Below are 16,372 nucleotides of genomic sequence, written 5' to 3'. Positions count from 1 at the left end.
AAGTGAGTGTCTGTTGTTAGGCTTCATATTAACTTCTAATTACATCTTATTTAATATATTGACTATGACACAAAATAATGTTTTTGTGTGTTGATTTGTTAGTTCAAATATACAGAGATTCATCATGAGAACATTATTATCCACAAGAAATATATATATACATATAATGTATATACATATAATACATATAATGTATAAAAAAATTAGGCATAAACAACAAACGGTTTCGGTAAATCAATATGTGGTCAGTGTTATCCCAATTGATGAGATGTCATGTTGGACTCAAAACTGATTCAGTCTTGTGTAGAAGTTGGAAAATAACACAAACCAGAGACAACTCAGTTAAACCACCGGCCTAATGCGACAACATAAATCCCTTTGTGGTAGCAATTTTCTTCTGTACTATAACATACCTGCCCTGCTGCAAATCTTCTGTAGGATTGGTATAAGGAAAATGCTGAAGGCTACATCCCAGATCCCCTACTTACATCGCCCACCCTCACTACTTTTCCCAAACGTGTTAATTCCATGTTAATAGTCTGTTCAAATACTTTATCCAGTCCAGCACTTGATCTGAATTTTGGAAAGCCCACCACACAACAGGAACCACATACCCATCCCTCCCAAGTGCTTATGGTTTTATTTTTGTGATCGCATTGGATTGATTCTCCAAAGATCTTTACCTCAAAAGAATCCCCTGCCTTCATCATTGTGACGTTTAATTAAATAATCTTTTTATGGACCGGATGAATTATTCTTGACATTCAAAACTCTATTCCAAATATGCTATAATAGACAGTATGATGTAACACTTTAACTAAATCATCCTTAAGTACACAATACATGCAAAATTGCTGAGATTATCTAATAAAATTTTCTACTGTGACTGCTTTAACAAAAGTCCATTACTGGATCAATCCAGTGCACAACGTCTGAAAAAAAAATCCTCTTACATTACACCAATAACATTAGAATATTATTATCCACACCAGATGTGCCTGTTCCATCACTCCTGGTTCAGCTCCTCAGCTTGGTGGTGATCAGCATGGGAACTTTTAGGTCTGAAATTCTCATTATAACCACTATTATACAGTACAGTGCACAATTGTTAGTCAGTCGTGAAACTAATGAATTTTTTTAAACTTCCCAACAGTAACTAATAATATTATTATTTATAAATTGAAAGTGACAATAATGTTGAGATGTACAGATCTACATAGTGTTTCTCAATACATATAATGTATAAAAAAATTAGGCATAAACAACAAACGGTTTCGGTAAATCAATATGTGGTCAGTGTTATCCCAATGCTTGCAGCTTAGGTAAACAGTGGGCTTGTCGTCACTGCTTTGCATTTTTGCACAGTACGGCATTTTATTCCATCACACGAAGCCATGTTACGCAATTTTACGCGATTTCACAGCTGTTAATTCGGTAAAGACCACGCCCACCCGGTGACAGAGTTAAGTACAGTATGGGCGGATCAGCAGCCGTTCGGCCCCGGAACATGAAGAGCGCATGCTGCGTGGCTGCGCCTGCGCGGTGGCAGTCACATTATGCAGGTTGCGTGACCTACATTATTACCTCGTGAGCGTCGTACCTGGGAGATTCACCATTCCATGGATGGAACGGTGATCTTTCCGAGAGGCTTCCAGGAATCGTGAAGTGGAGATCCCGCTGGAGAAAATGGAGGCGTCGGACGGCGGCGAGAGTGTTTTGGACCTGTCCCGCTCCAACCTCAACAACCTCAACGTCGACGGCGTTAGCGAGAAGCGCAGGGGCGACACCAGGCAGCTGTACTTGGGCTTCAACCGAATTACGGTGCTGCCCGACACCATATCCCGCTTCTCCAACCTCGAGTTTCTGGACATCAGCAACAACGGCCTGGCGATGATCTGCGAGGACCTAACGCGTCTGACGCGCCTGAAGAGCCTCATCGCCAAGAACAACCGCCTGGACGAGTGTTCCTTGCCCAAGCACTTCGGCTGTTTGCCGCTACAAGTGCTCAACCTAAGCGGGAACCGCTTCGAGCAGATCCCGAGCCAGTTTCTGCAGCTGCAGCGGCTTCAGTCGCTCTCCCTGGGGGGGAACAGACTGAAAAACATCCCGTCGGAGATCGAGAACCTGAGCAGGTAGGAGCTCCTCCACTGCTTCCTTAACATGCACGGCTGGATTCTGCATCATTCCTTGTCTCCTTCTTTTTAAAAAAGATATCTTTGGACCAACCCAGTCTATGGTCATAAACGTTTCATTTCCAAAAAAAATCAATACATAGATAAGAAACGAGCAGATGGGCTGATCTTTTCCCTGAGTGCGTGGCAGTGATGAGGGCCACAGAGAATCTGAAATTTAACCAGATGTCTTCTGGACCATGGACATACAAGAAGTAAACTGTCCCCCATGCTGTGGAATACAGATATGCAGCTTATTCAGATTTTATAGACAAGTGTACTTCTGAACAATGAACCTGATCACCCAAACAGCATATTTATTGCAGCAGTCATAAATTCATTATGACCTGATGAGATGTCATGTTGGACTCAAAACTGATTCAGTCTTGTGTAGAAGTTGGAAAATAACACAAACCAGAGACAACTCCGTTAAACCACCGGCCTAATGCGACAACATAAATCCCTTTGTGGTAGCAATTTTCTTCTGTACTATAACACACCCTGCCCTGCTGCAAATCTTCTGTAGGATTGGTATTTGGAAAATGCTGAAGGCTACATCCCAGATCCCCTACTTACATCGCCCTCCCTCACTACTTTTCCCAAACGTGTTAATTCCATGTTAATAGTCTGTTCAAATACTTTATCCAGTCCAGCTCTTGATCTGAATTTTGGAAAGCCCACCACACAACATACCCATCCCTCCCAAGTGCTTATGGTTTTATTTTTGTGATCGCATTGGATTGATTCTCCAAAGATCTTTACCTCAAAAGAATCCCCTGCCTTCATCATTGTGACGTTTAATTAAATAATCTTTTTATGGACTGGATGAATTATTCTTGACATTCAAAACTCTATTCCAAATATGCTATAATAGACAGTATGATGTAACACTTTAACTAAATCATCCTTAAGTACACAATACATGCAAAATTGCTGAGATTATCTAATAAAATTTTCTACTGTGACTGCTTTAACAAAAGTCCATTACTGGATCAATCCAGTGCACAACGTCTGAAAAAAAAAAAAAACTCTTACATTACACCAATATTCAGTGTGTTTGCTTTAAAGTGAAGTGATTGTCACATATAACGGTCACTTTATGACCGTTATATAAACATTCTGCAGGCTAAGTAATGCTGCCCCAAGGTTCAATTCGAAATACGTCAGTTACTGACGTATACGTCAGTACTGCCTGCAACAATGAAGGCAACGATGACTTTACCCCTCAGTTGTCACCCTGTACTCCTACCAATCTGTGTGAACTGATTCAATTTAATAAGAACAAAAGGTTCAGGTACATTTGCATGGTTTTGAATGCTAAGATCCCCGCCCCTGGGCGCAGCACAGTGTGCACAGTATAAACACCCATAAACGCGTACCTACATTTCGTATATCGTCTTAACATGGAGAATCTCAACTAAAGGCCTTGATATCAATGCACCACGATGTCTTGTACACCTGTGTGTACACCAAAAAAAAAAAAAAAAATCCCTTATTACACCTTGCACTGCACCTCGTATACTCCGAGCCTACAGTACTGCTCGCCTGGTCCCTCCATCGCTAAAGGTAAAAGGAAAACATTCATCTAGACTCTTCTCCGTCTTGGCCCCTTGGTGGTGGAATGAACTCCCCCTCAAGGTCAGAACAGCTCAGTCACTGAGCACCTTCAAACGACAGCTCAAGACCTTCCTCTTTAAAGAATATTTAACTTGTAACTTTTCTTATTGTTGAACTTGTGTACAGAATGTACAACAGAGTGAATAATAAGATTGTATTCATAGTTGGGGTCCTAGTGAACCAGAATTGATCTCTTCATCGATGGTAACTTGAATGCACGTTGTAAGTCGCTCTGGATGAGGGCGTCTGCCAAATGCCGTAAATGTAAAAACAGTTCTAATACCATATCCAAAAATATGATGTTGAAATTTAAAAGATGAGGCTGGACTTTTGATAACATACATTTTTGCTTACATCTCGCTCTTTTTCTTTGCTTGTGAGACTTTTAGTTACGCTGCTTGTTTTTACAGTTTCACTTGTGGCTTTTCAGTTGCATTTTTACGTTTACGCTGACTGAGGATTCAGTTGGACTTCTGGCACAGTTCTCTCATGTGGGCGGGGCTTCGCCTCATTGGCCATCAGGTATTTGAGTGACAGCTCCGTTCCTCGGAACTCTTTATCACTGCGAGATACGTGGCAGTCAGCTAGCATTAGCCATTACATATGGGTCTCATCATAATCCGCATATTTAATCAATACAATTGGTTAATTTTGCTGGCCATGTCTTCTCCCACACCAAAACAGCGAGCTTGTCAGCCGACATGACAGCAGTACGGCTGGAGAGGACAGGTGAGGTGAGGTGCCTGTAGTTCGAATTTAACAGCTGTCTCCAAATTATTTGGCAGTCCATAATGAAGTGCGTAGCTGTTTGAGAGTGGATTATTATTATAGTTAAAGATGTAACATTCTTGGGTTAAAGTTGTCACCGTGTGCTGTAGTGTTTCATAATGACAATCACTTCACTTCTTATCTCTGCAGCAGGCAACATAGCCTCAATGAAACATGCTCAAATTTTTACATGCAAAGTGTCTGTACAAAGGGAGTGAGAGAGAGTAAGTGTGTCTGTGTTTGTCTGTGAGTGTGTGTCTGCAGTATAGAGAACAAGTTCTGGCATTCAAACAAATCCTGTCAAGTTTTCTGATTTGTATTGTTCTTTATTTTATTTTTTTTATAAATTATTTATTGTTCTGCCAGCTCAGGTGATATTTTATTTTTGAAAAGTATATATTTGGCAGATGTAAAGTATACATGTGTTTTTTGTTAGTCCATTTTTATGTTAATTATTGTAACAGCTCAACAAGCAACATGTTTGTGCACTTTCTAAAGATTTTAGTTCTGTTTTTGAATAAAGGAATGGAAATGAATGTTTGTTTTTTTTAATCCGATTTTACGATTAATAAATAAAATAGACTGATTAATCGATTATTAAAATAATTGTTAGTTGCAGCCCTACTACGGATGAAAAAGAACCAAACTTCCCATCACTAGTTCTCTAACTGAAAGTATCAAATGCAAAAATGGACGTTGAAATGTAAAATAAGAGGTAAGAAGTGATTGTCATTGTGAAACACAGCACAGCACACTCACCTCTGCTTTTAACAATCACCCTTGGTGAAATACAGCGTGAAAGGGGAGTAGTGTGTACGCACAGTGCTTTGCTCATTGGTACCTCAGTGGCACCTTGGCGGTTTGTGATTCTGTTGTCACGTGGGCTGACGAGCACCCTGTTTTGTGGTGGGAGGAGAAATAGGTGGGTCAGACCAGATGTCTGCTAAAACAGAACAGAGACGGCAGACCAAGCAGGCACTGTGGACCAGGCGTCATACAAATAAAACACACATGAAAACTATGAATGAACACATGGAGTTACGTACTTTAAAAAAAAAAGGTGAAATAACTTAAAACATGTTTTTATATTCTAGTTTCTTCAAAATAGCCACCCTTTGCTTTGCCTTTGCTTTGCACACTTTTGGCTTTCTCTCAATGAGCTTCAAGAGGTCATCACCTGAAATGGTTTTCCAACTACCCAGAAGTGTTTGCCCCTTTGCCTTCACTCTGCGGTCCAGCTCACCCCAAACCATCTGGATTGGGTTCAGGTCCATTGACTGTGGAGGCCAGGTCTCCATTTTTTAAGTACATAACTCCACATGTGTTCATTCATAGTTTTGATGCCTTCAGTGAGAATCTACAAATGTAAATAGTCCTGAAAATAAAGAAAAAACATTTGAATGAGAAGGTGTGTCCAAACTTTTGGCCTGTACTGTATAAATATCGGTTTTTATAGATGTAATCGCTTCGTGGTTGCAGCCCTAATTCTCGGTTTAATTTTGTATTTGTCAATTCAGAAAAGGGGCCCAGGTCTGAACAGGTTAAGCAAGTAGGCTGGTCATATCCATAGAAATATTGACTCCTGGAAGCAGAAAAACAAAACATTCTTTCAGCAATTGACTTTTTCACCACCTTGTGTCAGCAGAAGCCAAGCCTAGTCTGTTTCATGTAAGTGTTATGCACTCTTCATTCGTAAATAGCATGTTTAAGAAGGCTTAAATTCTACAGATTAGCAAGACACAGAAAAGGGCAGTGAGTCCTGGGTTCACCATCATACAATAATGATTGAGGGGTCATGTTACTCTTGTTTGCTGGAGGGATTCTTGCAGGGACAGGATTATGGAAGCCATGTTGTCCCAGTGGATTTGTTTGTGTAGTTAGTTTCTTTCTTATAAAAACTCTGACCTTTTATTTATGTGTTTGTTTTCTTTTACCCTGGCTACAGTTGTTTCCATTCACATGTAATAGCCACAGCTGTGTTCCTTATACTCGATCAAATGTTCTGTCCCTATCATCATCATTCTGCTTGTTTTATTTTTTCCTAAATTTAGTTTTTTTCCATTTGAATTCTCCTGAATTCCATGTTTTCCATTATAAACATTTATTCACCTAAAAACTATGGGATTTATGGAGTGGGTGGGGAAAAAAATAACCTGCAATATGACAAATTACATTCAATCACTGTTTAACAATGTTTGGTCATTTAGTCTTTGCTTTTGTAAACCATTTACATGTAAACAATATGTGCATTTCATACAAATAACTATTTCACAAAGTTACACATACTTTATTTTTGTAAAATAAAACATTTATTTCTTATATAACCCATAATCACATACAGTATGTCTCAATGGGCTTTGACAGGCCCTACAGTTGACACCTTCCACACTTGACCCTTCTGCACACAAAAAAAAAAGAAGAAAGGAAGAAACAACCTGGACCTATGGTTCTAGTAGGGTGGGGAGATTTTGCCTAAAATCTTTTTTTGAGTTTCGATTTGATTTTCAATTTTTTTCCCCAATGCACATAAAAAATGGCTGCAGACATCAGATATAGTGTCAAAAATGCAACTTTATTGCTATGATTGTTAAAATTCATAGAATCCCAAAACAAAAAGTAAATGAGGCTCTGTCATTCAACAATTTCAAGCTTTAACCCAGGTTTAAGCAAAAGTGCAACAGCTTCACAGTAGCTTAAATTTTCTGTTCAAGAAATCAGATAATTACAAATTTTGTAACATATAACATTACAATTTAAAAAAATAAACTCTTCTCAGTATAGTGTGAATATAACAAATGAAACATGCCTGTGGCAGACATATAGCCTGCTCAAAGAATGAACAAACGTAAACTTTTATCTATAACAACAAAACACGTGCTTTGTGGCTGAGTAAAACTGCATCTCCTACAGCTCACTGCGGATCTTTTCCTGAGTTGTATTGTACAGGTGAGGCAGCGCTACATCGGCGAAATACTTGCGACTGGGGACAACATACCTCGCATCTAATACTTTCAGCATGTGATTAAAGCCTCGCTTTTCAACAGAATAAATTGCCAGCATGTCTGTGGCAATATAAAACATGATCGCCTCTGTAATCGCTTTCCATCGCGCTCAGTTCTTATCATAAGGCACACAGTTTGTAAAGCTGTCAGGAAGTGTAGTTTGCTATTTAGCAGGTGTGCTAGAGGAGCCGTTTTTGCTACGGAGCCGGCTGCACTTCTCCCATTCTTCGGGATGTTTATTCCTCAGGTGCTGGAAAAGATTAGTTGTACTGCTGCTTCCAGTAGCAACAGCCTTGAAACAGCAAGGCTTCGTCTGTCTTTCGTCTTCTGCATCAAAACCAAACCAGTTCCAAATGACTGAATTACCTGTGCCTTTCTTTGGAAGTAGTTCTCTGCTACACGCTGCCATTTTGCTTTGACTGTGTTACGCGGGGCGGGGGATGGCTCACATCGCGCTACGGTTACCAACAACGGGAAAGTCCGAAAAATCTATTGTGGCAAAAAACTTGAGTTTGCAAAATAAAAATCGTTTTAAACTACAAAATCGATAAATCGATTTTTTTTCCCCAGCCCTAGGTTCCAGTGGTATATTTGTGCTACAGTAGCTCATTATCCTAACTAGGACATCCTAACTCCTCTTGTAAATCACTATGGATAAAAGTGCCTGCTAAGTAAAGTTACTAAGGTGAATTTAACACCGTCTGTGTTTGACTAGGTGACTGTGTAATTGACACTGTATCTGGGATTTTAACAGAAAGCCAAAGTAAACAGATCTGTTTTCAGTTTAGATTTAAACACATGAAACTGTGTCTGAGTCCTGGACACTGACTGGCAAGCCATGACACAGCCATAGAGATGTATAGGAGAAGGATCTGCTCCCAGCTGTGTCCTGTACTTTGGGTACCAGTAGTGACCCCGCACCCTTCGAACGCAGGGGATGTGGCAGGTTGTAAATAACTATAAGAGTTCATTCAGGTACTGCGGAGCGAGACTATTTAGAGCTTTTTAGGTCAGAAATAGGATTTTGTAGTCAATTCTAAATTTGATGGATAGCTGGTGCAGTGATAGTAAGATTGGAGCGATGTGGTTGAATTTTCTAGTTAGAACTCTGGTTGCATGCTGAAACAGCTGGAGTTTAGAACATCTGAACAGAACACCTACTAGAACATCCAGATAGTAATGCGTTGTAGTAATCTAACCTTGATGTAATAAAGACGTGGACCAACTTTTCTGCATTGTGCATTGAGATCATGTTTCTTATATCTGCAATATTTGTAAGGTGAAAGACTGCTATCCTAGTGGTCTTATCTACATGCAAATCGAATGAGAGACCTGCATCAATGAGGACACCAAGTTCCATTACTTCCGTGCTTGAGATAGAAAGGCTATCCAGAGTTATGATGTAGCCAGATTATATCTGGCTGTTTGAGGCCCAAGTACAAGAGCTGCTGTCTTATCAGGGTTTAACAGAAGAAAGTCAGCATAGTAGTGAAAGCTAATACTGCGTTTGTGAATGACATGACCTTAAGGTAACATGTATAAGGAAAATAGCAATGGACCTAGGACAGAACCTTGAGGAACACCAAACTCTACTTTACTATGTGAAGACAAATCACCATTGATGTCCACAAACTGATATAGATCAGTCAGATATGTAAACAGAACATCCATGCATGACCGAGATTTTTGCTACCGTGGCTGGCTCACGCTAGTTTGCTTTTTTCCTCTGTGTCTGATGAGTTATTGACTGTAAGTGGTCGTCACATATTGTAGCATTGGCAGCCAATAGAACTGGGTTCATTTGCATGTGCGCACCCCCAAGTCGTTCAGGGAGATTTTGGCTCACTGTTTGGGTGAATGCTAATGTGAGTAGTGAGGTCATGTTCCGGTTAAGGGTGGATTTAGGATGGAGTGTACTGTGAGCATGAGTGAGTGTTGTGCTGTGTTTTTGCTGTGACAAAGACAAATAAAAACATGTTTGCTGTACACTCTACCTCTAAAATATTGTAATGTGTTCTTTGTTTTGCTCTGGCACGACCACACATGCCCATTAGTGAAGATGGAGCTGGCCCAGGATCAGTTCTCCAGTGCTCTCTCCACCTCATCTGCATGTGCACACACAGTTGGCGTGGCCACAGACGCTGGACTCATTAGAATATGCATTGGAGAGGGAGATTGTCATAGATGCTGCGATTGTCATAGGTGCCTCTATGGGTGCGGAAAGAGACTGTGTCCAGATGGTGCATGGACCCCTGTGGGGGGGTGAAGTGCGTGAAATGATAAGGGGGATAGGCTCTATCCTAACCCCTGCCCAGAGACAGCAGCTGCAGGCTCAGCCACACCTATGCTGGGCATGCGGGCAAGCAGGACACCTAAAAAAGGAACTGTTCTGCCCAGACCAGGAGTGTGGGAAACGCCAGTGGGCTGCAGTGACACTACGGACTGCCAAGAAGTCCCGTACACCACCACCAGCAGGCAGGCGGACCATTCAGGGAGAGCCCTAGTGGACACTGGGTCACAGTCAAAGTGGTGCAGCCGGAGGTGGTGCCCAGGGAGATGCTGCTGGAGGGCACGGCTGTTCAGCGCTGTACAGGCACCCTGACAGGGAATGGAAGTGGATGCAGGCTTTGTATGAGGTCTGGCAACGGAGCAGGGAGGACCTTAAATGCTCAGCAGCGAGAACAGCTTTGGCAGCTCCTGATTGAGTTCCAGGACTGTTTTTCATGTGAGGAGGAGGAACTGGATTAGACTTCTCTGTTGCAGCATGCTATCGACACCGGCACAGCCATGCCAATTCGTCAGTGACAGAGCAGGCACTGCACTGGCCAAGATGCAGTGTGCAGGCATCATAAAGCCCTCAGAGAGCCCCTGGTGCCCATGAAGACTATAGTGGTGAGTGGTGCTTCTGTGTGGATAATAGGAAGCTGAATGATGTCACCAAAAAGGACTCATACCCACTTCCACTAGTAAAGAAATGCCTGGACATGGTGGTGGGCTCATCCTGGTTTTCCTTCCTCGACCTAAGAAGTGGATACCAGCAGGTTCCTCTTGAAAAGAGGGCTCGTCCTAAGACTGCTTTTTGCACTGGGAAGGAGCTGTGGCAATTTAAAGTTCTGTTTTGGTCTTTGCAATGCACCTGCTACATTTAAAATTTTAATGGAGAGTGTCTTAGCAGGTGTCTCTCATACAGAATGCCTAGTGTTCCTGGATGACATTTTTGCCCATGGCAAGATGGCATCCACAACAACTGGGCGGGTGCCACTCAGTTATGTAAAAATCTGGCTTATAGTCTTAGAATCAAATAACAAATCTGACTTGCCAAAGCCGATACCAGGAGGAAGACAGACTGGCTAAACCAAGCGTCTGCCATTTCTGTAGAACCGCCACCCAGCATGTACACTATAGTCTTTACCCCTCTCTATTAAAACAAGAGATCCTACAAGAAACATTTAAGATTAATAAAAGAAAACATTAATATGTTGATGCTGTGTCTGTTCCCCAGGCTAGATTGTGCCTGACTGAAACTTTGTTAAAACAAAACAAATTTGTAGCATTAAACAAGTCTATCCCTCCTGTATACAGCTATGTACACAAACCTTGCTTAACTGGAAGACTGGAACTGGTGTGGCAGTAATTTATAATGATAAACTCTGTATTACACATAAACCTGGACATGGATTTAACGATTTTGAGATTCTCTATACCAACATAACCCATGTAGCAAAATAAGTTTATTCCATTGATTATTATTTATAGAACCCCTGGACCTTATTCTGAATTTCTTAGTGAATTTACAGACTTTATTTCCAACCTGGTTGTATCTGTGGATAAAGCCTTTTTTTGTCAGCGACTTTACCATCCCCTGTGATAATTAGAACAGCATTCTTGTCTATACTAGATTCAATTGGAGTTAAACAAAATATAGTAGGACCTACTCATGAAGGCAGTCACGCCTGATCTTGTACTTTCCTTTGGATTAGATATAGAAGACATTCACTCTTCCGTAATCCGATATATCAGTTCATTTCCTTATCGCTTTTAAAATATTGACACAATAAACTCCCCGTGCTATAGAGACAAGCGGACAATTATATCAAGTACAATGCAGAGGTTTATTAATACCATACCAGATTTATCACTGCTGATCAATTCACTGTCTGACACCGCTGAACTTGACCAAATGCCTAGAATTAACACTGCGTACTATGTTAGATAATGTTGCTCCCCTCAAACGGAATAAAGTCAGAGATATAATGGTCACATACTCTTGCTTAAGAAGACCGCTCGGAAATTATAACGTAAATGGTGTCAAAGTAAATTGAACTTATTCCAAATAGCTTGGAGAGCCTCCTTAACTATATGAAGGCTCTTAGCTCGGTGAGGAGAGACGTATCTCTCCTTTTTAATAGCCATGAACAAAAGTAATACCAGATTTCTGTTTAACACTATAGCCAAACTAACCAGGAATGAGACAGAAATGGATGCTATCACTCAGTGCAACAATTTTATTAATTTCTTTTACATTTTTACTAATAGAAATTAGATTAAAAGCATAACAAACAGCTCCATCAATATTACTATGGAAAATAATCTTCAAATAGCAGACCACCGATTAGAACACTTTAACCCTCTTAAAGAATTAATTAAACCAATGTACTTGCATTTCCTTTAAAAAAGTAGCACCTGATGTGATAAGTAAGTGAAGTGATTGTCATTGTGATACACTGCAACACAGCACACCTACACACAACGAAATGTGTCCAATCACCCTTAGTGAGCAGTGGGCAGCCATGACAGGCGTGTGGGGACGGTGCTTTGCTCAGTGGCACCTCAGTGGCAACATGGCAGATTGGGATTCGAACCGGCAACCTTCTGATTACGGGGCCGCTTCCTTAACAGAAAATTTTAGAAAGTCATAGCCCAGCAGCTGTGCAATTACCTAGACTGCAACAACATTCATGAAGTATATCAATAGGGATTTATACCTCATTATAGCACTGAGACAGCGCTGGTTAATGTGGTTAATGACCTGCTGTTGACCTTTTATCAGGGCTGCATCTTGCTGCTTGTCCTGCTTGACCTGAGTGCTTGATCATGTTATTTTCCTTGACAGGTTAAAGAATGTTGTTGGGATTAAGGGAATAGCCTGTGTATGGTTCAGATCATATCTGACTGATCGGTTTGTGGACATCAATGGTAGTTCGTCTTCACACAGTAAAGTAGAGTCTGGTGTCCTCAAGGTTCTGTTCTAGGTCCGTTGCTATTCTTCTTATACATGTTACCTTTAGGTGATGTCATTCGCAAACGTGGAATAAAGTCAGAGATATAATGGTATAAATAAAGCTTTCATTGCTGTGCTCACAACACACATTTGTATTTATCAGCCATGCCAGACTGAACAGAATAGAGAATTGTCTGAAGGACAACTAGTTTAGAATGCTCCAGGCAGAGTTCTAACCAGGACTTTAAAATTTGACCACATCACCCCGATCTTACAATCACTGCACTGGCTACTCATCAAATTTAGGATTGACTACAAATTCCTACTTTTGACTTATAAACATGTATATGGTCTCGTTCTGCAGTACCTGAGTATGCCCCCTGCGTTCAAAGGGTGCGGGGTCACTACTGGTACAGAAGGTCACAGCTGTGAGCAAATCTTTCTCTTATAGAGCTCTGCAGCCATGTGTTCGGGACTCAGACACAGTCTCAGTGTTTAAATGGGAGAAAGGGTTGCAGCAAGCAATCCAGGAAGTACCAACACCAGGACAGCTGGTGTCCTCAGGACAAGGAGCAACGGTGGGCGGCCTACGGTGCAGCCAGGGTGGACACTCAAAGATTGTGTCCTTGGGGTCGAGGACTTTTCTGCATGATGAGGGGGGTAGTGTAATGTGTTGGTGCAGTGTGTTCAGGTCTGCAGCGGCCAGAAACACCAATTATACACAATTCCATGTTTTATAGCGGATTCTGTATTATTTGTTGGAGGGTCTTAATTGTCTATGTTCATCATAAAGAGAAAAAAAACATTTTATATTATTGTTCCATATAAATCCAGTTGATCAGTATATCTGCTTCCACTATAAATCAGTAAAAAATGTAGTTTATTTTCAGTCACTAGCACTTTAGCCTACATTACTCACCCCCAAACTTCAGATTGTTAACTACATTTAATGTAATATAGAATATTAATTGCAGTTAAACAAATACAAAACTCATATTTCAACCAGTTTAAAGTTTCATTCCAGCATTGATAGAGAGATATATACAGGTGTGAGAAGCATTTATTTATTTGTTTGTTTGTTTGTTTGATTGATTGATTGATTGATTCAAGAAGAATCCTGTATTAGTTGGGCAGTAACACCTTTCCTCTGTAACTAGCACAGCATTACCAGAATGTATATATTTTTTCTGCCTTACAGTCTGGAATTGTTGTATCTGGGAGGGAACCTCATCTCCTCCATCCCAGTGGAGCTGGCAAACCTCCCAGTCCTCAGCTACCTGGTCCTATGTGACAACCGCATCCAGAGTGTACCACCACAACTCACCAGGTCAGCTTAAAGAGTTTATAATGTTATATACTTTCTGGCATTCTGATTGGCTGAGAGGTATCTCACCACATTTGCCATGCTTATATGAGCAGCTGCTGCTGCTGAATGATGTTGCTTAGGAACAGCTGGGTCAGAGATGATTAAATGTCATAAAATCAATACTCTTGATGTGCTGTAGTATATCTGTAGACATATTTGTTGGCCCAATGACCTTGGCCACAAGGGGGCCTTACAGACCTCCCTTGTCAAGTTCTGTTGCTGAACCCTCAACTGATATTCAGTTCCGTCTCTGCCTTTTCTCTCTTGCTGGCTATGCCTCTTGCAGACTCCACTCACTGCGTTCACTTAGTCTCCATAACAATCTGCTCACCTACCTCCCACGTGAGATTCTCAGCCTGGTGCAGCTGCAGGAGCTCAGCCTCAGGGGCAACCCGCTTGTTGTACGCTTCGTCAAAGACATGACCTATGACCCGCCGTCGTTGCTGGAGCTGGCTGGACGAACCATCAAGAGCCGCAACATTTCCTATGCCCAGAATGAGCTGCCAGGCCACCTCGTGAAGTACCTGGATCTTGCCAGCAAGTGTCCAAACCCTAAGTGCGCCGGTATGGGGTGATCTGCTATTTCACAATTGTATTGTACCCCCCTTTTTTTTTTTTTTTTTTTTTTTTTAAATTAGTCATTACAAATGTATTTAGTCCTGAATGTTATACAAAAGAAAACTAATAATAAATGATACAGATATTTTTTTTATTTATTCAGACTGACCTGTAGTGTGTGCAATCTGTCTGTCTGCAGGCGTTTACTTTGACTCCTGTGTTCGGCACATCAAGTTTGTGGATTTTTGTGGGAAGTACCGACTGCCCCTCATGCACTACTTATGCTCTCCGGAATGCTCATCCCCATGCAGCTCCAACCCACAGAGCGATGCAGACTCAGACGATGAGCACAGTGTTCCTGCGTACAGGCTGCAGAGAGTGCTGCTGGGATAAGTGGGAAACCCTCCCTCTCACCTTCTCCAAAGAGTCGGCAGATGAGACGTACAGGGAATTCAGCCAGACAGAGAAGGAGTGAGCCAGAGTAAAACAAACAGATTTGTATTGTGCTGCTTGGCTATAATGAGTCTGTCTTTTACTAGAGAGACAGACTCTCTGCTAATCCAATACAAATGCTCTCCTCCCAGTTCTAACATGAATGACTTATTTGTTCACCCTAGATGGTTTACACAGGTTTGGAGTTTAAATATGAGTTGCCTTACTGGCCATGTGTGAAATAGATGATGTAGCATCGGCAGCTTTTACTGCTCCATTCTTAGATCTGCACAACCCATGATTCTGGAATTTTAGTCTTAACTAACAAAATAACACATAATGTAGGTTTCTCCTCTCTTCTGCTGCTGTTACATTCTTATTCACTCAAAAAAAAAAAAAAAGCGGTGATGAGTTCTATGTGTTCTCAATTCATCCCAAATTCCCGAAGCGAGTAAGGTGTCAGCAGCCAGTGTGAACCCATTGTTACAGAACCTGTGCCATGTGAGCAACTCCGGTGTGTATTGTGCCTTAAATAAGTCAGTTGTGGTCTCCTGCAGTATTACACAGATAACTGCAACATGAGAACGGACATCTGAGTAATATTTTTTTTCTTAGCAATATATGCTTATAAGATTAATCTTTATGCGTGATAACCTTTTATACAGCCATAAACTCCATGGCAACACATATTTATGACTCATCATGAAGGCAGACTCACCTACACAGTGGCTTAAAGACTCATGCACTTTTCCTTACTTAATGTGGAAAATATACTCATAATTTCTTACCTAATGCTATTCATGGAATTCTTTTCATTTTCTCACACACACTGCTTTCTCATTAGATGGTGTCAACTTGCGTCTGTCAATATACCACATTGCAAATATCATTAAAGATTATTTATTCTTTCTTGTTTTTTTTTTTCTTACACTTATCTTACACTAGTAAATAAGCCCCATGAATAGTATGTAGTGTTGCAGTTTGGAACTACGTTTATTAAAAGGTTTGTTTCAGTCTGCCGATTTTATACCTACTTTAAATGAATGAAATGAGCCTCACGCACATCATTGTTGGTTTGTTGACAAGGATTTCCCTGCTTAAAAATCTCTCTGAATGCTGTTAATGAGGATCTGTTTGGCCGTTTTCACACTGTTCTGCAAAAAATTTTTAATTTGACCAGTTTGTTCCCTGCTCATTTGCATATGAACATGAAATCTCTGGAGTTGAATACTTCTTA

General features: G+C 40.9%; 1 protein-coding gene across 1 annotated transcript; it reads left to right on the top strand.

Annotated features, from left to right (window-relative positions):
• Window positions 1–1,509: 1,509 nt before the first annotated feature.
• Window positions 1,510–16,044, top strand: lrrc58b (leucine rich repeat containing 58b). The gene is made up of 4 exons (XM_028990674.1): window positions 1,510–2,132; window positions 13,978–14,106; window positions 14,432–14,709; window positions 14,903–16,044. Exons 1-4 carry the CDS (start codon window positions 1,687–1,689, stop codon window positions 15,094–15,096), a joined length of 1,047 nt encoding a protein of 348 aa, XP_028846507.1. The 5' UTR covers window positions 1,510–1,686; the 3' UTR covers window positions 15,097–16,044.
• Window positions 16,045–16,372: the final 328 nt, after the last annotated feature.

The sequence above is a fragment of the Denticeps clupeoides genome, chromosome 9 (assembly GCF_900700375.1).
Source record: "Denticeps clupeoides chromosome 9, fDenClu1.1, whole genome shotgun sequence".
Lineage (NCBI taxonomy): Eukaryota > Metazoa > Chordata > Actinopteri > Clupeiformes > Denticipitidae > Denticeps > Denticeps clupeoides.
This window is presented reverse-complemented; position numbering and strand designations above follow the sequence as displayed.